Source organism: Ochotona princeps, chromosome X (assembly GCF_030435755.1).
Source record: "Ochotona princeps isolate mOchPri1 chromosome X, mOchPri1.hap1, whole genome shotgun sequence".
NCBI lineage: Eukaryota > Metazoa > Chordata > Mammalia > Lagomorpha > Ochotonidae > Ochotona > Ochotona princeps.
Window position 1 is genome coordinate 44465680 of NC_080865.1, and position 19969 is coordinate 44485648.

Genomic DNA, 19969 nt, shown 5'->3' on the forward strand with positions numbered 1-19969 from the left:
TGCAGGCAACTAAATACACATACTTAGGATATATATACATACCCTGAATTATATAGATACATAGATAGATAGATAGATAGATACTAAAAGATCTACTATAGGTAAAAATTGACAGCTAAGAAAAATAAGCTTACATGCAAAAAAATAGAACATAAAATTACCTCAATTATGTAAAATGAGGCATATGTAAGAGCAGAGATTCAAAGGGGAAAGAAAAATGCTAAAACTGCAGGGTTACAGTAATTTTTCTGTTTTATTAGATACAGCTTTGTACAATTACAAAAGAAAAATGTGAATTGCTGGCTTCATGGTCCAGTAGATTAAGCTGCAGCCTTCAACACCAGCATGCCATATGATCACTAGAGTTTGATTCCTGGCTACTCCATTTAAAATTCAGTTCCCGGGCCCGGCAGCGTGGCCTAGCGGCTAAAGTCCTCGCCTTGAACGCACCGGGATCCCATATGGACGCCAGTTCTAATCCCGGCAGCTCCACTTCCCATCCAGCTCCTTGCTTGTGGCCTGGGAAAGCAGTCGAGGATGGCCCAGAGCTTTGGAACCCTACACCCGCGTGGGAGACCTGGAAGAGGTTCCAGGTTCCCAGCTTCAGATCAGCGCAGCACCGGCCTTTGCGCTCACTTGGGGAGTGAATCACCGGATGGAAGATCTTCCTCTCTGTCTCTCCTTTCTGTATATCTGACTTTGTAATAAAAAATAAATAAATCTTTAAAAAAAAATAAAAAAATAAAATCCAGTTCCCAGTTAATGGACCTGGGAAAGCAGCAGAAGATGGTCTGCATACCTGGGCCTCTGCCAGCCACATGAGGCCCAAATAAAACTGCTGGCTCCTAGCTTTGGCCTGGCCACCCCTGATCATCATGACTACCTGAAGAGTGAAACAGATGGAAACTCTCTTTCCCATTTTCTCTGTGTCACTCTTTTAAACAAATAAATCTTCTTTGATAAAGCAATAAATACAAAGTATAAGGATCATATGTAGGTACAACATTATGGGGCAGGTTAAACTGCCACCTGGGATGCTGGCATCCCATTACAGAGTGTGTCTGGGATTGAGCTTCATCTGTTTATAATGTAGCTTCCCACTAACGTGCATGCCAGGAGACAGCAGGTATTAGCTCAAACATTGTCACACACACAAAAGATCTGGATTTTGGTTTAGCCTTGTCCTAGCCGTTTAAGACATTTGGGAAATAAATCAGAAAATGGAAGATCTCTTTCCCCCAAACTGTGTGTGTGTGATTAAACCTTTAAATAAGTAAACTTTAACCAAAAAACTGAAGCTCCCACCCTTTGGCCATGAGGTCAAAGTCAACAAATAACAAGATGGTACCTATCCAAAAGAACTACTACACGGGACACACAAGGTAAGCATACGAAAACAAAAAGTGAGCAAGACCTCATAGGGAATATGTCCTACAAAGTAAAAATAAAAGATATGCTATTTCACTGCATGCAGTAAGCTAAAGGACATGAGCCAGTCAAAAATGAAAAAAAAAATTGTACATCTGGCACAAAAGCATAAGGAGCCCCTTGAACAAACTCTTCAGCAAAGCTGGTTTTTAAAAAATCATAAAAGGACAATCATTTAAGGGCCCTAGAAATAGTCCTGGGAACATAGAGCAAATGAAATGTTTATTCAAGAAAATCTACTAAGCTCAGTAAGAACGCAAACGCTCTCTGGTGTGTAAAGCAGAATATATGAGAGTATTTCGAAAAGTTCATGGAAATGGAATGAAAAGATGCTTATTCTGATGCATAAAGGCTTACTCATGTGTTAGTAAGAATGGTAAGTGTTATGAGTAGCACTGCATACTTACTGCTGGGGTTTTATAGGCAGAAATCCCACATATTGTGATAGACATTCTCTGTGAGCTTTTTGAAGGCCTTCATATCCCTAGGCTCCCTCTCTCCCAGTTCAGCGAGATGCAGACCCCATTTGGCATGGTATAGGACCTCACCACACACACACATTCTAGAGCTGCTACTCTGAAGACTTCCTACTGGGAAAAGCAGAACAGCAATAGTTCTCATCTTGTCCCCAGTGACCTGTTGCTGAAGCTGTTCTGGGTTACGGTGTCAAAGAGGTAGCAGTTTTCTTCTTCCACATATTCCCACTGGAGGGACAAAGGTCTGCCCTGGGTGTAGTAGATTGAGACTCATAAGGCCCCAAACCTCCAGCCACAGCTCATAAGACCTTGGTTCCATATGAAGAAAGCCCAAGAACATCTGAGGTTACTGTTCTCAGCCTCTCCATCTAGCACACATAAGAGTACCATGGACCTCATCCCAGGCCCAAAGCTCAGGCTGGGAAAGTCCCAAATGTCTTTCCAGAATTGGACTTTATTTTCAACTGGGTGAGAAAAAAACTCAAGTTTCAGACTGTTCTTAACAACAATGAAGGTTATGGGGGAAAGGCAATTAGGCAGAGATGATGGAATCCACAGAGGTTGATCATTTGCCCTTGAGTATCAGACAACCAAGAGAAGACAGCTGATAGTGGACTGTCTGGGCTCAGAAAAATCCCAAGCTCTGACCTCAGCAAACATCCTTTAATAATTTATGCCGCAGAGTAAGCACATGGAAAGCAACAGCACAATCCACCAGCAATTAGTGGAACACAACTTGGAATGAGAAAAGGGGAACCCTGCCAAAACCACTATCATCCTAGGATGGTTTGTAGGCACTCAGAGCTATGTCCCCTTGAAAAGCAAAGATGGGGGTGGGGGTATGAAAGGGAATCATTGCTAAAATAATCCACCCTTTTCTAAACAAATAATAAGCCACACAAGGGAGGGAACCAGCACTCAGGAGTTGAGATGATAATATATTCTCTAAAATGTCCAATTTTTTAAAAGCTATGAGATACACTAAGAAACAAAAAATAGGACATACATTAATTTAAAAAAAAAAATAAAGAGAAACTGCGGTTTTGAGCAAATGCTGGATTAAAGAGAAAAAACCCTCAACATAGTCATTATGAGACCAAAGGCTAAAGAAAAACACACTAAAAGGAGTAAAGGAAGATGTAATGTCACATTAAATAAAGAACTTCAATAATCATAAATTATTCTTAAAAGAAACAAATCCGATAATTGATAAGTATTACAAAATGAAGAATTCACTATAAGAAGTCAACAAATTTGAATTAGCTGAAAAAAGAATTAGTAATTTAAGGACAGATCAATAGGCCTTATGCAACCTGAAGAACACAGATAAAGGTTGGAGAAACATGAACAAAGTCTCTGAAAAATACAGGACATTATTAAATGTACTAACATATGTATAACAAGTATACCAGGAGAACAAAAATTGATCAATGAAACAATGGTTGAAAATTTACAAGAAAAATGCAAAGAGAACCACAGACAAGTGAGAAAATAGAAAGTCAAACACAAAGAGAAAACAATGAAACCTGCAAGACAAAAAAAAAAAAAAAACAAAAATAAAAACAAACTTTACTAACAAGAGAACTCTAGGATGAACAGCAGAGTTCTTAGCAGAAACAGAACACAAGGCCATGAGGTACCACAATCAAAATACTAAATAAATTAGCAAACTGGCAAGTAAGAATCCAGCATGATGGTGCAGTGGGTAAACCGCCTAAAGCAATGCCAGCATCCCATTTAAATCAAGTTTGAGTCCCAACTGCTCACCTTCTACTCTAGCTCCCTGCTAATGCACCTGGGGAAAGTAATGAAAGACATCAAGTTCCTGGGCTCCTGGCTCCCACGTGAGCCACTGGGTGGAAGATCACTCTCTCCATCTCTCTCTCTCTCTCATTCTGCCTTTCAAATAGATAAATAAGCCTTCAAGAAAAAAAAAAAGGAAATCCTATATCCAGCAGAGATACTGGTCAAAAATGGACACAAAATACATTCCAAGGCAAACAAAAACTGAAAGAATTTGTTGCTAGCAAAAACAATCTCATAAAAATACTAAGGGAAGTTCCCAAGGCTGAAAACATGTGATCCTAGACTGTACTTCAAATTCATACCAAAAAAGAGCATTTGAAAAGGCAGTTGTGCAACTGTAAAAGACTATGATCAGTGCAAAGACACTGATTTAAAAGTCTAGTATATAAAAAAATTATATCTACAATTTATATGTATATGATATACTGTGAAGCCTATCCGATAACATTTACAGATATATTTACCAACATCACAAGTAGATGGCTGGAAGCACAACCGTACTGGGATAAGGAAATTACTCCAGAGAATAACGCAAATACATGAGTAAAGCAGAAAAAAATAATAAACAAAATGGTTAAAATGACAAAATCTATAAATATGTACTAGCTCTCTTCTCTCAGCATCTCTAAAAGATATATATAAAGCAATAATCATGACAAGATATTATTGAGATTTTAACACTTATGTATAAAAATAAAACAAACAGGGAAGCAGATACATATGAGTAATGTCTCTATATCTTACCAGAATGAAGTTATAAAATTATCTAAAGAAAACATATGGATTTTCATGACCTCAACTTTGGCAATGAATTCTTAGCTACAACACCAAAAATATGAGCAAGAATTCGGCCTTGCAGTTAAGATGCTACTGAGACATCCGCATCCTGTATCGTAACTCCCAGCTGCATTGTGGATTTCAGCTCCTCGGTAACACACACCATGTAAGGCAGCAGCTCAAGGACTTGGGTCCTTGCCATTCACATGGGAAACATGGATGGAGTTTCAGCCCTGGTTGTGGTTAGCATCCGGGAAGTGAACCAATGACGCCCAGCACTTGTTATTCCAATCATTAGAGAGGGAACCAGCAGACTGGAGAACTCTCTCTCTCTACATCTCTTGTGTGCTTTACAAAATAAAACTTACTAAAAAACAAAAAAAGGGAAATCAAATATTTTTTAAAGGAACTCTTACAACAAAATAATAAAAGTCATCAGTATCTCAATTAAAACATAAGGAAAGGAGGACCCAGCACGATAGCGTAGCTGTTAAAGTCCTTGCCTTGAACGTGCCAGGATCCCATATGGGCGCTGGTTCTAATCCTGGCAGCTCCACTTCCCATCCAGCTCCCTGCTTGTGGCCTGGGAAAGCAGGAGAGGACGGCCCAAAGCTTTGGGACCCTGCACCTGCGTGAGAGACCTGGAAGAGGTTCCAGGTTCCCGGCTTGGGATCGGCGCAGCACCGACCGTTGCGACCACTTGGGGAGTGAATCATTGGATGGAAGATTTTCCTCTCTCTCTCCTTCCCTCTGTATATCTGCCTTTCTAATAAAAATAAAATAAATCTTTAAAAAAAAATAAGGAAAGGAACAATAACATTTCTCCTAAGAGGATATATAAACAACAATTAAGGACCCGGAAAAATGCTTGGTATTGTTAGTCATCAAGAAAATACAAGGGCCAGCGTGACAGCCTAGCGGCTAAAGTCCTTGCCTTGTATGCACCAGGATCCCATATGGGCGCTGGTTCTAATCCTGGCAGCTCCACTTCCCATCCAGCTCCCTGCTTGTGGTCTGGTAAAGCAGCAGAGGACAGCCAATCTTTGGTGCCCTGCACCTGTGTGACAGACCCAGAAGCAGCTCCTGGCTCCTGGCTCCTGGCTCCTGGCTCCTGGCTCCTGGCTCCTGGCTCCTGGCTCCTGGACTCACATCAGCTCAGTTCTAGCCATTTGCAGCCAGCCACTCAGGGAGTGAACCAGTGGATGGAATATCTTTCTTTGTATATCTCCTTCTCTATATATATCTGCCTTTCCAATAAAAACACATAAATCTTTAAAAAAAAAAAAAAAACACAAATCAGGGCCAGTGCAGTGATATAATCGGCTAATCCTCCATTTGCCAGCATCAAATATGGATGCCGGTTCATATCCCAGCAGCTCCACTTTCTGATCCAGCTTCCTGCTTATGGCCTGGGAAAGCAGCAGAGGATAGCTCAAGTCCTTAGACCTCTTCACCTACATGGGAGATCTGGAAGAAGCTCCGGGGTCCCACATTTGAAACACTCCAGTTCTCGTCCTTGCAGCCATTTGTGGAGTAAACCAACAGATGGAAGATCTCTCTCTTTTTCCCTCTCCGTCTCTCTCTGTAACTCAGACTTGCCAAATAAAGTAAAATAAATCTTTTTTCTATATATAGCCACAAATCAACATCAAAATGGAATACCACTTTATATTTATAAGGAAGGTTAGAATCAGTTAGATAAAGTTTCAGTGAGAATATGGAGACATTAGAACCTTATATACTTCTAGTGGTGATATAAAATGTGCAGTGATTACTTTAGTCCTAGATGCTCCCCTCCTGATTCAGCTGCCTGCAAATGCACGTGGAGAGCAATAGAAGATGACATAGAGAGCAATAGATGATCCTAGTACTTGGGTCCCTGTCACTCACATGGGAAACCCAGATAAAGCTCCTGGCTTCTGGCTCCTGGCTTCAGCCTGCCCACTGCCCAGCCCCAGCTACCGTGGCAATTTTGGAACTGAATCAGCAGCTGCAAGATACTCGCGCTCACTCTCTCTTTCTCTCCCCAAACCCCACCATCACTCTGCCTTTCAAATAAATAAATTTGGGGGTCTTTTTTGTTTTTTACATATACAAATAGTTTATTTCATTTCATTATTTCAAAGCATACATATTGCTGCTCTGTTTTTGATTAACAAATTTATCATGAACACATTTCTGATCCAAGTCCATAATATGGACTAATTTTTTAACAAAGTATTTTCCTTTTTATGTATAAACCATAATCCATACTAAAGGATGGATTTTAATTGTTTCTTTTTTTATTTTCTACAATACAGCTTTGTAGGAATAGACATCCAGCCCTCCCCCTTTCCTTCCTCCCTCTCCATTTTCCATCCTGTCATTTTCTGCTGTGTTATCACAATAAATAAATCTTTTTCAAAAAGGAAAAACAGTCTGGCAGTTTCTCAAACAATTATACAGTTACCACATGATTCAGGGATTCTACTGCTAGGTATACATACAAGAGAAACAGATATTTCTATCCACACAGAAACATGTATTTAACTATTTACAGCAGCATTATTCATGACAGCTAAAAGGTGAAAACAATCCAAATGCTCATCAAATGATGAATGTACCAAAAATATCTCATGCCACAGACTATTTTTTTGGCCACAAGAAATAAAGAACTTATATTTGCCACAACATGAATAAACCTTGAAAACATAATGCTAACTGAAAGAAGCCAGTCACAAAAGTCACATGTCATACTTGCATGGTTCTGTTTATATGAAATGTTCAGAATAAACAAATATGTATAGATTGAAGACATATTACTGAGTATTCATAGAGGAAGGTAGGGGAAAGGCACATGACAGTTATAGCCAAAGGATAGAGTTTCATTTTTTAATTGTTTTTATTTATTTGATGGGAGACAGAGAACTCCTACTTCCCAGTTTACCTCCCCAAATGACTGGTTCAAAGCCAGGAGCCAAGAATTGAACACATATCAACCATATAAATGTAGGAACCCAATTTCTGAGCCATCATAATTGCCTCCCACAGTCTTCATCAACATGAAACTCGAGTTAAGGGACAGAGGCTGATATTAAACCTAGACATTCCGATAACGGGATGCAAGCCATCTTACCTGCTAGTTCAAACAACTATCCTGCAAGTTTCACTCTGAGAGATTTAAAAAACATAAAACTCGGGCAACAGGGAGACTCACAGGATTTGTGGTCTGCCCTTGGATTGCATGTATCAGCTCTGTGCCTCCTTGATTGCCAATGTCTATACAGTGGACAGCATACTCAGGTGCATAGGGTGGACACGATGGCCAGCACATTTGGGCCTACAGAGGACATCAAGTGCCACGTAAGAACATGGAGGGCAGAACAGGTTGCACAACTCTTCTGGTCAAGCCTAGGAAACAAGTGTCTGGGTGAGTGGATGTACCAGGGTGGACTCTGTCAGCCAATGGGCCTTGAAAGGATTTTCTCAACCTTAGAGCTACAAAACCAACAGTGTCTCAGAACTATCAAATACAGGGCCTGGCATGATGGTTAAACAGCTAAATCCTCACCTTACAAGTGCCAGGATCCCATATGAGTGCCAGTTCGTGTCTCAGCTGCTCCACTTCCCATCCAGCTCTCTGCCGCTGGCCTGGAGAAGCAGTGGAGGGCAGCCCAAAGCCTTATACAAGCACACACGGGAGACCCAGAACAAACTCCTGCCTCCTGGATTTGGATCAGCTCAGATGTGGCTGTCAGGCCATTAGGGGAGCGAACCAGTGGATAGAAGATCTTTCTCTCTGTCTCTCCTTGTTTTTCTGTAAATCTGACTTTCCAATAAGAAATAAATTTAAAAAAAAAAACATCAAAAATCACTCAAGCAATACCCTTGGAACATTCTCCACACTGGGATTCCTAAGATCAAAAACGGACTTCCCCATCCCCAGGTACCGATGTAGTTCAGCAACTGGGAGCAGCTCCCTCCCTTTTTCTCCCTCCATACAAGAGAAAAGGGAAGAAAGGGAAAATTAGAAGCATTTGTCCTACCCACCTTCCCTCAGGCCTCAAGCGTCCCCATTCTATTTAGTGGTCCTCATGGGTCTGCATGCTTGTCAACTATGTAAACAACATCAAAAAGAAAAATTTTAAATTTTTTTAATTTTTTAAAGATATGTTTTATTTTTATTACAAAGTCAGATATACAGAGAGGAGGAGAGACAGAGAGGAAGATCTTCCATCCAATGATTCACTCCCCAAGTGACAGCAATGGCTGGTGCTGCACCAATCCCAAGCCGGGAACCAGGAACCTCTTCCAGGTCTCCCACGCGGGTGGCAGGGTCCCAATGCATTGGGCAGTCCTTGACTGCTTTCCCAGGCCACAAGCAGGGAGCTGGATGGGAAGTGGAGCTGCCGGGATTAGAACCGGCGCCCATATGGGATCCTGGCACGTTCAAGGCAAGGACTTTAGCTGCCAGGTCACGGCGCCGGGCCCAAAAAATAAAAATTTTAAAGAAAAAACAGGGCTCAGCGGCGTGGCCTAGTGGCTAAGGTCCTTGCCTTGATCCCATATGGTCGCTGGTTCTAATCCCGGCAGCTCCACTTCCTCTCTATCTCTCCTCCTCTCAGTATATCTGACTTTGTAATGAAAATAAAATAAATCTTTAAAAAAAAACATAAAACTGATTGTGGCAGTGATGGTCCATATCATAGAATATGCTAGACTCCATTAAATGGTACACTTCAAATAGGTGAATCACACGGCATATAAATCAAAACTCAATAAAAATGTTAAAAATTAAACTGGGGTGGGCATTATGGTGCAGGTTAAGCTACCACTTTTTTTTTAGTAGAGATACAGAGAAAAACAGGGGTCTTATTTTTTTTGTTTTGTTTTTAAGGATTTATTTACTTTTATTGAAAGGCAGATATACACAGAGGAGGAGAGACAGAGAGGAAGATCTTTCATCCAATGGTTCACTCCCCAAGCAGCCGCAACAGCCGGAGCTGAGCCAATCCAAAGCCAGGAGCTCTTCTGGGTCTCCCACATGGGTGCAGGGTCCCAAGGCTTTGGACCATCCTCAACTGCTTTCCCAGACCAGAAGCAGGGAGCTGGATGGGAAGTAGGGCTGCTGGGATTAGAACCAACGACCATATGAGATCCCGAGCGTGCAAGGCGAGGACTTTAGCCACTATGCTATTGTGCCGGACCCTAACCTACCACTTTCAATGCTAGCATCTTGCATCCCATATCAGAGCAGTAGCTCCAGTTTCAGCTGTTCAGCTTGAGATGCAGTTCCCTGATACGGTACCTGGGAAGTCGAATATTTTATATTACCACTAGAAGCCATATGAAGGTTCAAATTTCTCAACATCCTCACTAAAACTTGTTATCTGGCTTTGCTCTCTGCCAATGTGCCTGGGAAAACCGCAGAAAATGATCCACGTATTTGGGCCCCTGACACCTACTTATGTGAGACTCAAATGGAATGCCAGGTTCCTGGCTGCTGCCTGGGCCACCCAGCCATTGCAGCCATTTGGAGAGTGAAGCAGTGAATGGAAGGACTCTGCCACACTGCCTTTTAAATAAATGGATAAATTGTTTAAAAGATATTTAATATATATAGTGTGTGATCAGTGTCAGAATCAATACAATCAAGATGTTTAAAAGATCTATTTGTTTATCAAGCTGGGAAAGAAAGAACAAATCTTCTATGTTCCAGTTCATGCCTGCAATACCAGTCCCAGGGTGTTATAGCACTAGTCCCTATAGTTAAGATTTTTTAATCTTGGATAAAAGGTGTTAAGGAAAAACTGTATTATATATCAGTTTACACATTTAAATATTAATGAAATAAATCCAAAATTTTATCATTCAAAATTTATAAATTATTTTAACATTAATGTACTTGTCAAAAGCATAAGTCATACAACTTAAATCTTACATGAAATCTTTCAATTTTCAGAATTTAGGGCCCGGCGGCATGGCCTAGCGGCTAAAGTCCTTGCCTTGAACGCCCCGGGATCCCATATGGGCGCCGGTTCTAATCCCGGCAGCTCCACTTCCCATCCAGCTCCCTGCTTGTGGCCTGGGAAAGCAGTGGAGGACGGCCCAAAGCTTTGGGACCCTGCACCCACATGGGAAACCTGGAAGAGGTTCCTGGTTCCCGGCTTGGGATCAGCACAGCACCAGCCATTGCAGCCACTTGGGGAGTGAATCATTGGATGGAAGATCTTCCTCTCTGTCTCTCCTCCTCTCTGTATATCTGACTTTGTAATAAAAATAAATAAATCTTTAAAAAAGAGAGAATCCAAATATTTTGTGATCAGCATGTGGTTTGTGGCACAACAAGTTAATCCTCTTACTCATGGTGCTGGCATGTCATATACATGCCAATTAGAGCACTATTGCTCCACTTCTCATTCAGCTCCCTGCTAGTGACCAGGGAAAGCAGTGCAGGATGGCCCTTAGGACCCTGCACCCATGTGGAAGACATGGAAGTGTTCCTGGCTCTGACTTTGGACTGGCTCAGGTCTAGGCATTGCAGCCATTTGGGGAGTGAATCAATGGAAGGAAGATCTCTCTCTCTCTCTCTCTGTCTCTTGTTCTCTCTGTAATCTGCCTTTCGAATTAAAATAAACATTTAAAATTTTAAATATTTAAAATACTTTCCTCCTTTAATGAAGCCTGTCATTTATTCATACTGGGACTTAGTTTTCTCACTGACAAAACCAGAAAGACTAAATATGATATTTTCCAAAGCAGCACTGCCCAACTACAATTTCAGGAGTGCAAGAAAAACACTTCGTATCTATGGTGCTCAATGATAGCCACTAGCCATATGTGGCTACTGAATCCTAGAAATGTGGTGAATATAACTTCAGAATCATATTTTTTAAATTTTCTTTTAATGTTACTTGCCACACGAAACTAGTATTTACCAAACTGCGCAGCACAGCTCTATGGCATGACCCTGCATGAAAAATAAATTTTAAACAGCACACCAATAATCACACATATGTGGGAATGTGTGTATGTGTAAAAAAGGAGCAATATCTCTCCTTAAATCAAATACCATACCATATACTACTGATTCTCCTAAAGGTATATTCAATATTTATCTTGTAATTTTAGTCACAAGTCACTAATAACTTGCAGGTAGGTTGCTCAGTTTACACCACATTCTGCTTTTATCTCCTTGTGAAATCCATTTTTTTTTAAACACAAGGCCTTCCATGCCCTTTAGAAGTAGAAGACAAAAGCAGACAATTGGCTTAATGGTTAAGATGCCGATGTCCTATATCAGAATGCCTGGGTTTGATTTCCTATTGGATTTCTGCTTCCTGTCAGTGCAGACCCTGGGAGGCAGCAGGTGAGAGCTCAATAACTGTTTCCTGACCACCCCAAAGGGAGTTCTTAGCTCCTGGCTTCAGTCTAGCCCAGATTTAGTCACAAAGGGAATAAGGACATTTTCAGGAAGGAAAACACAAACAAATCCAAATCTGAGAAAGAACTTGTTAAGATGAGTCCCACTGACCAAAAAAAAAAAAAAACCTAATATCTTGGCATAAATTTAATCAAAAATGTGAGGGATCACTATGATGAAAAATACAAAATATTAAGGAAAACATCAGAAGACAACAAAATATGAAAAAAATCTGTTTGTGGACTGGGAGAATTAATATTATCAAAATGTCTATATTACCAAAAAGAAATTTTCAGAATCAGTGTGACCCCAATCAAAATTCCTATGACACCCTTCCCAGCTCTAGACAAAAATTATTCTAAAATTCATATGGAAATACAAGAGACCCGAATAGCTAAAGCAATCTTACCAATAAAAACAAAGCTGAAGGTATCACAATGCCAAACTTCAGGTTGTACTACAGGATAACTGTAATCAAAACCGCCTGGTACTGGCGTAAAAAGACATTAATATCAACAGAACGGAAGAGAAATTACAGAAATAAACCCACACATCTATATCCAACTAATTTTTCACAAATAGCAAAATAAATCCAGAAAGACAGCCTTTTCAAGAAATGGTGCTGAGAAAATTAAACCTATGCATGCAGAAGTAAGAAAAAAGACCCCTATCTTACACCTTGTAAAAAATCAACTATAACAGATCAAGGATTTAAATCTACATTCTGATACCATCAAATTACTAGAGGAAAATGTTAGTTAGGTACCACTCTGTAAGAAATAGGTGTAGGCAAAGATTTCTTGGAAAATACCCCAGCAGCACAGCCATCTAAAGTAAAAATAAACAAACGGATTACATCACTCCAAGAAATTTCTTCACTGCAAAGGAAACTACCAACAAGCTGAAGAGGCAGCCAAGAGAATGGGAGGAAATATTTGTACTACACAACAGACAGAAGACTAATATCCAGGGTTTATAAAGAATTCAAGACACTCAACAACAGCAAAACAAGCAATTCAGTTAAGAAATGAGAGAAGGATATCAGGCAGGCATTTTTCAAAGGACAGAATTCAAATGGCCAACAGACATATGAAACTGTTCAGGCTCTCTCGCTATCAGTGAAACACAAATAAAAACTACAATGAGGTTCTACCTCACCCCAGTGAGAATGGTTACCACACAGAAATCAGAAGCAATAATGACAAGGATGTGGGGGGAAAGGTACCCTAATCCATTGTTGGTAAGAATGTAAACTAGAACAACCATTATGGAAGACAATATGGAGATGTCTCAGATATCTGACACTAGATCTACTATATGATTCAGCGATCCCACACCTGGGAATATATCCAATCAAAATGAAATCTGTTTATGAGAAAGTGACCTGTACCCTATGTTTATAGCAGCGCAATTCATAATAGCTAAGATATGGAACCAACCCAGATACCCATCGACTGATAACTGAATAAAGAAAATGTAATACACATACACTATAATACTCAGCCATAAAAGAGAATGAAATTTTATCTTTGCAACAAAATGGATCTGGATGGAAATCATCATGCTTAGTGAAACAAGACAATCCCCAAAAGACAAATATCATATGTTCTCTCTAATCTGGAACAACTAATATATACCAAAAAACGTAACCTCTGTAAGTGAGATTAACATACTAGAAATGAACTGTCATTCATAGTCTGTGTCTATACTTCTGAATAATAGTAGGACATCCATTTTTCTTTTTTCTTTTTCTTCTACTTGCTATGTTCATGATATTTTTATATAAAATGAAATGTTAAGATTGTTACTGTGATTTGCCAATGTGATAACCTGGGAAAAAGTAAGAGAAGAGAGGAAATAAGGAAGGAAGAGGGGCACAGAAGAGTCTCTATGCTTCTAAATATGTATCATGAAAAGCATGAAATTTACTCATTTTGTATTTAAATAATGATCACACTTTTGAGAAATGGCGATCAAATAAAACAGCAGGATTTGGCTCTTTCCTCTCTCTCTCTCCTCTCCCCCTCTTTCTTGCCCTTCTTTCCTGATCTTCAACACCCCTACCCTGTTCCTGCTCCCTTGGAATAAACCTCCTAAGATAAAAAAAAAAATAGCAGGATTTAGAGCAGAGAGTAGAACAAAGTTGTAGCAATAGTGCACATAGGAAAAGGCTGAGTTTTATTTATTTTTTTAATCTTTACCTGAAAGCCAGAATTACAACAAAGAGAGGAGAGACAGAGAGACAGAAAGAAAAGGATCGATCTTCATTCACTGGCTCAGTCTGCAAAAGGCTGCAATGGTTAAAGTTGGACCAGTCTCAAGCAAGCAGCCAGGAGCTTCTTCCAGATCTCGCGTGTGGGTGCAGGAGTCTAAGCACTTCTCCACTACTTTCCCAGGCACATTAGCAGGGAACTGCCTATCAGAGATGTCAGCACCACAGGGGTAGTTTTAACCTAATGGCACTTTCTGGAAGGCTGAATTTTAATTACCAACACCCCCTCTGAAATCCCTAATGATTCCTCCAGAATTCTCTCTCATTCTTCTAGCCTGAGAATAGTCCTATAAACTTTATCATAACTTCATCTGGCTTGCTGGAGCTCAATGGAACAAAAACAGCTTCAAGAGAAAATGTGGCACAAAGTCAAAGCTATGAAGTAAGATTTATTTCTTTTTACTTGAAAGGCAGATTTACAAAGAAAAGGAGAAACAGAGAAAAAGATCTTCCATCTGCTGGTTCACTTTCCAGAGGGCCTCAAAGGCCGGAGCTGAGCTGATCTGAAGCCAGGAGCCAGGAGCCAGGAGCCAGGAGCTTCTTCCAGGTCTCCCACAAGAGTGCAGGGGCCCAAGGACCTGAGACATCCTCCACTGCTTTCCCAGGTCACAAGCAGAAAGTACAGTCAGAAGAGGAGCATCCAGGACACAAATCAGCATTCACATGACCAACTCCCAAATAATAATAAAATCTTGAAATAATCAGGATTTGTTTCTCTAACTTGATCTTCTGCCACTCCCTATCTAGAATTCTCACTATAAACTATATTCAGTTCTACAGAAGATTCATATTCTTTAATTTTTTTTAATTTATTTGAAATTAGAGACAGAGACAGAATCAAAGAGCTCTTTCATCCAATGCTCCCAACAGCCAGTGCTGGACCAGACTGAAGCCAATAGTCAGAAACGCAATTCAGGTCTCCCAAATGGGAGGCAGACACCCAACTAATCAAGCCACTACTGCTGCCTTCCAGGCTCTACAACAGCAGGAAATTAGAATCAGAAGTGATTCAGGACTTGAGTGCAGGTACTCTGGTTAGGAATGCAGGTGTCTCAAGTGGGGTCTTATTCAGCACGGCAGATGCCTGCCTTTATGTTCGTGGGCCTTTGCAGAACTTGTTCCGTCTTCAATTAGCCCACTGCTGTTTTTCAGGTATATATCAGTTATTCAAGGCAATCTTTCTCAGATTATTTTTAATGTCACTCATGTAAGCTTTCCCTAAACTCTACACACCCCCATCAGTGCTCAATTCTACTTCATTGTAATTGCCTATTTATCTATTTCCACTGCTAAATGTCAGGTCTTTTTAAAGACAGGATTTATATTTTGCTTGTTCACAGTATCAAGGGGCACAATGATTACTGGATAAATGAATCAAACTCCACCAGCCTTCTACATATCTAGCATCATTCCCCCTTCCTGCTTGGAATGTTCTCCCTAGTTCCAGCACCAGCCGGAGATCCTTGCTATAAGATGCTCCTTAATAATAATTTCTTCATCTGGATGCTTATGCCCATTACTGCTACTATTCATTTAACATCTAACCTATTGCTCTGTTTTTTCAGTTATTCTTATAACGTACAGATCTAATCTCCTTAATTAAAGTATACAATCCTTGAGGGCGTAACTGTATGTTTCTCTTGATACTCCATTATCTAGCACACTGCTGTACATATAGTAAACTAATACTTAGTATGCTACATATTTGGTGAATAATCAAAATTCAATAGTTATTTGTTTTCTAAAAAGCAAACATTTTTTAAGTGATACGGATGCACAAATTGTAGCACTTAAAATTTTTTTTTGTCAATAACATGGAGAAAAATATGCTGAGGAACAGAAGTACAAGTAATTTTTTTAAAAAAACTCCTTTTGAGTGAGAGAATAGTGAATACAAATACTAGGAGGCACTCTAACCACAATGACATTCATAAGTTAAGAATTAGAAGCCTTATGGCTTCCAAAGTGACCTATGCACATAGACCATCACGGTATTTTCAGATCAAAGGACATCTGTGTTAATATATGAATTTAAGGCAGTCTATGTTTTGGAGGAAAAGATAATTATGGTTTTGTCCTGTCAACAAGGGAGTTAACTGGCGCTAACTCAATTTGCCGCTTGTTCATACACGGTTTGCCGTCATCCCACAGTACTCTTCAAATTGCTGCCGTCTGAGAATCTAGAAAGCTAACGCAAATTGGTGCCAAATGCCATTACTAACTTTGGGAAGTAGTCAGGTCTTCCTGTATTTAGAAAAGTAAGTGGGCTATGAGTGGTGTGTACCCAGTCTTCCAATACCAGAGAAAAACGAAAAATCTAACCTCAAGACGCCAGCGCTCCAGGTGCCCTCTGCCCAGAACCTCCTGCCCCTTCTCGCTTTACTGTCCCCAGAGCTTTTTCTCTTCCTTCAAATTACTAACACCACTCTCTTTCACTTACTGTCGCCGCCGATTAGCTCTGAGACTCTCTGGTGATTTTTCCGACCCGAGGTCACCAGGGCAACCTTTTTCCCCAAGGGTCCCCTTGTCCTTCACCCCACTTTTCCCAGTGAACGGCGGCTCACCTGGTAGATCCGAGTAGTTCCCGAGGCGCCGCGCTGAGGTGCTCTCCATTGAGGATCTGAGCCGCGGACACAAATTAGAGGCCGGAGAAGAACCGCCGAGTGCCGGCGTTTTTCGAAAGCAGCCGCCGCGGCTGCCCAACGCCAAGTGTGTACCGCGAGCAGCGCCATCTTGAGCGAGGAAAGAGGAACCAAGAGCGGAGGATTGTGGGACACTGGCGGACCGAAGGCGACAGGTTTAATCTTCTCTCCCCGCCCCCTCGTTTCCCCAGGGCTCGCGACCGGAAATAGCTCCTGTGTGCCGATTGTGATCTTTCGGCTACCTGCCTTTTTTTCTCCCCTACGGCCCGCATTGATTATTCTGTACGACCAAGAACGTGGGAATAGCTTGTCTTTCTTTTTCTAGGGTTGCCAGATAAAGGATTTCCAGTTAAGTTTGAATATCAGACAAAAGAATATTTTGTTATATGGGTATGTTCAAAACACTGAGTTTATTACACCTGGCAGCCCTAGCCTGTTCCTCATTCCACTCTTGCCTTATTGCCTTCAGCTCAATGCCACGCTCCACTTTCTCTGTTTTCCCTATGCATATTCTTATCTCCACTGTCCTGTGGTCAAATGTTTAGAAAAGATTATACTACAAATACTAATTTCCCCTGGGAGAAGGCCTAGGCTGTGAGACTGTCACTGTTTTGTAATCACTTTCACTTTGCTGCTTGTTCAATTTGACATAAACCTTGAGGCCGTTTTCGTTAGTTCTGTTGCTCTTGAGACCATGACACACATGGACACACACCCCGAACATCTTTGCCCTGATATTTTGCCTCTCTTACTACCTCTTACGTTTGGTTTCTTCTACAGGATCCCTAACTATTGAAAAACCTATCAGTTGGCTGAGAGATGGCCAAATGAAAAAAATCAAGAAGTCTTTATTTAAGACAGATTTCTATTCGTTTTTATTATCATCAAATAATTATTTCAAGTATGTTTACAATTACCTGGAAAACTGAGGTAGTTGTTACCTGAAACCATGGAGGCAATAATGCAATCGCAATTTTATATTCATTGCTGTGTTCTCAAATCTTTCCCATCCTACCCCATCCGCCCCCCCCCAAAAAAAAGAACACACAGAGTTGCAAACTTCTTGAACTGTGGACTAATAATAAATCTGATGAAAAAAAAAACAAGAATATATGTAACCCATACAATTACATTTACTTTTATCAAAAAAAAAAGTGTTAGACTCCAGGTTTCCATTGAAAAGATATTTGAACTCCTTGGTTGAATAACACAGTTTCAAGTTGAAGAAGTTCAACTTCTTTTCATATAAAGAAGATGGTATATTAAAAGCAAGGAAGTAAAAGAGAATATTTTCAGCCTCAGCAGACAGGGGAATGAATGGCAAAGTACCAGGAAATGAGACTGCTTGACCAGAGAGCTTATATGAAGGTAGTTCAAAAAGTTCGTGGAAAATGGAATTAAAGGATGAGTTTATTTTGATGTAAAAAATGTTGAAATCCATCAGAAATGTGCCTTTGTCTATACTCCTGTGGAACAGTAGGGTCCCCCCCCCCATTTTCTACTTGTTGAATTCTTTACCTAAGAGAGAGTTATGTGGTTGCAAAGTTAACCAAAAGTTTACCATTGTAAATTTTTTTGTTCAAAAAGGAAAAAAGGAAAGAGAAGGGTAGGTGGAGAATGAGGGTAGCAGAGAGGTTGAAGAGGAAAGTATCACTTTTTCTTTTGAAAGTATCACTTTGTTCTTAAACCTGTATTGTGAAATACATGAATTTTGTTCACTTTATATAAAATAAATGTTTTAACAATACATTACGAAAGAATCCCTAGGCTTCCAAATTCCTTACAGCAAAATAAACTAATTTTTAATAATTCCATTTCCTTTGCATTTCATTCTCATTCTTTGTATTTCATTAACTTAACAGTTAATGCTTCATCCTGTAACCAGTAAAGGATTTTATTCAGACTGATAACAATCAGATTTGTTTTGTGCATTAACCCACTCTGGTTGAAGTGGGAAGGTTGGGTTGGAGGAAGCTCAAATAGGATTTAGGAAGTTAATGGAGCAGTTCAATCATAAAATAAAGACCTGAACCAACAGTGACAATAGATCAATTCCAAGAATATTAAGAAGATGGGATTGACAGGGCTTAGTGACGATTTGGATGTTTCTAGCTTTATTTGCTGTAAATGAGGAATGCCCTCTTTTATTACTGACTGTATCATAACAATTTTTTCATGTTAGATAGCAACAGTCTATGTTAAAGAAACTCTGGACTAGAGAAATGATTTCTGTTAGGATTGAATAGTGCCACTGATTGGTATAGTCTAGTTCAGGCATTATCCAATAATGCTGTCATTTAAAACAATAAATAAGTACAAATCTGAGGTCAGCACTGTGGCATGCAGGTAAAGCAACCACCTGCAGTGCTCGCATTCTGGTTAGAGTCCTGGCCGCTCCACTTCTGATTCAGCCCCCTGATAATGTAACTGGGAAAGCAGTAGGAGATGGCCAAGTGCTTGGCAACCTACACCCACGTGGGAGACTCAGAGGAATGTCTTGCCGCCTAACTTTGAACCAGCCCAGCTCCAGCCCATCTGGGGGAGTGAACCAACCAATAGAAATCTCTCTCTATTCTCTCTCTCTCTCCCCCTCCCTTTCTCCCTCCCTCCCTCCCTCTCTCCCTGACTCTATCTAACTGCCTTTTACATAAACAAATATTTTTAAATGTGTAAACCTATGTAATATATATTCTTTGAATATCATCTTACATTTTTGCATTTTCAGATACACACATTATCTCCCTGAATCTAAACAGTTTTCTGCAGGTGTTAGTACCTTTTACGTATTAAGGGTTCAAGCCTATGGTAATAGATATACAAACCAAACCATCATGTTTTGGCTGTAGTTGTGCTCTGAACATTAAAAGATGTTGCCTAGGGCCCGGCACAGTGGCCTAGCAGCTAGAAGTCCTTGCCTTGAACGTGTTGGGATCCCATATGGATGCCGGTTCTAATCCCATCCAGCTCCCTGCTTGTGGCCTGGGAAAGCGGTTGAGGACGACCCACAGCTTTGGGACCCTGTACCCGTATGGGAGACCTGGAAGAAGTTCCTGGCTCCTGGCTCTGAATCGGCGCAGCACTGGCTGTTGCGGCCACTTGGGGAGTGAATCATCTTGTTGTGCCCAGATTTTGTGATCCCCAGAAATCACCAGGAGTCTGAAGTTGA

The 19969-nt window shown here is 40.5% G+C and overlaps 1 protein-coding gene across 2 annotated transcripts in view; it reads right to left on the reverse strand.

The window, feature by feature from the left end:
- Positions 1 to 16935, reverse strand: part of ABCB7 (ATP binding cassette subfamily B member 7) — a 106411-nt gene extending 89476 nt beyond the window's left edge. For both annotated transcript variants that reach the window (XM_004592764.4, XM_004592763.4), the window contains exon 1: positions 16726 to 16935. In XM_004592764.4, the coding sequence (XP_004592821.1) occupies positions 16726 to 16893 (168 nt within the window). In that variant the 5' untranslated portion in view covers positions 16894 to 16935. The remainder of the gene's footprint in view (positions 1 to 16725) is intronic.
- Positions 16936 to 19969: the final 3034 nt, after the last annotated feature.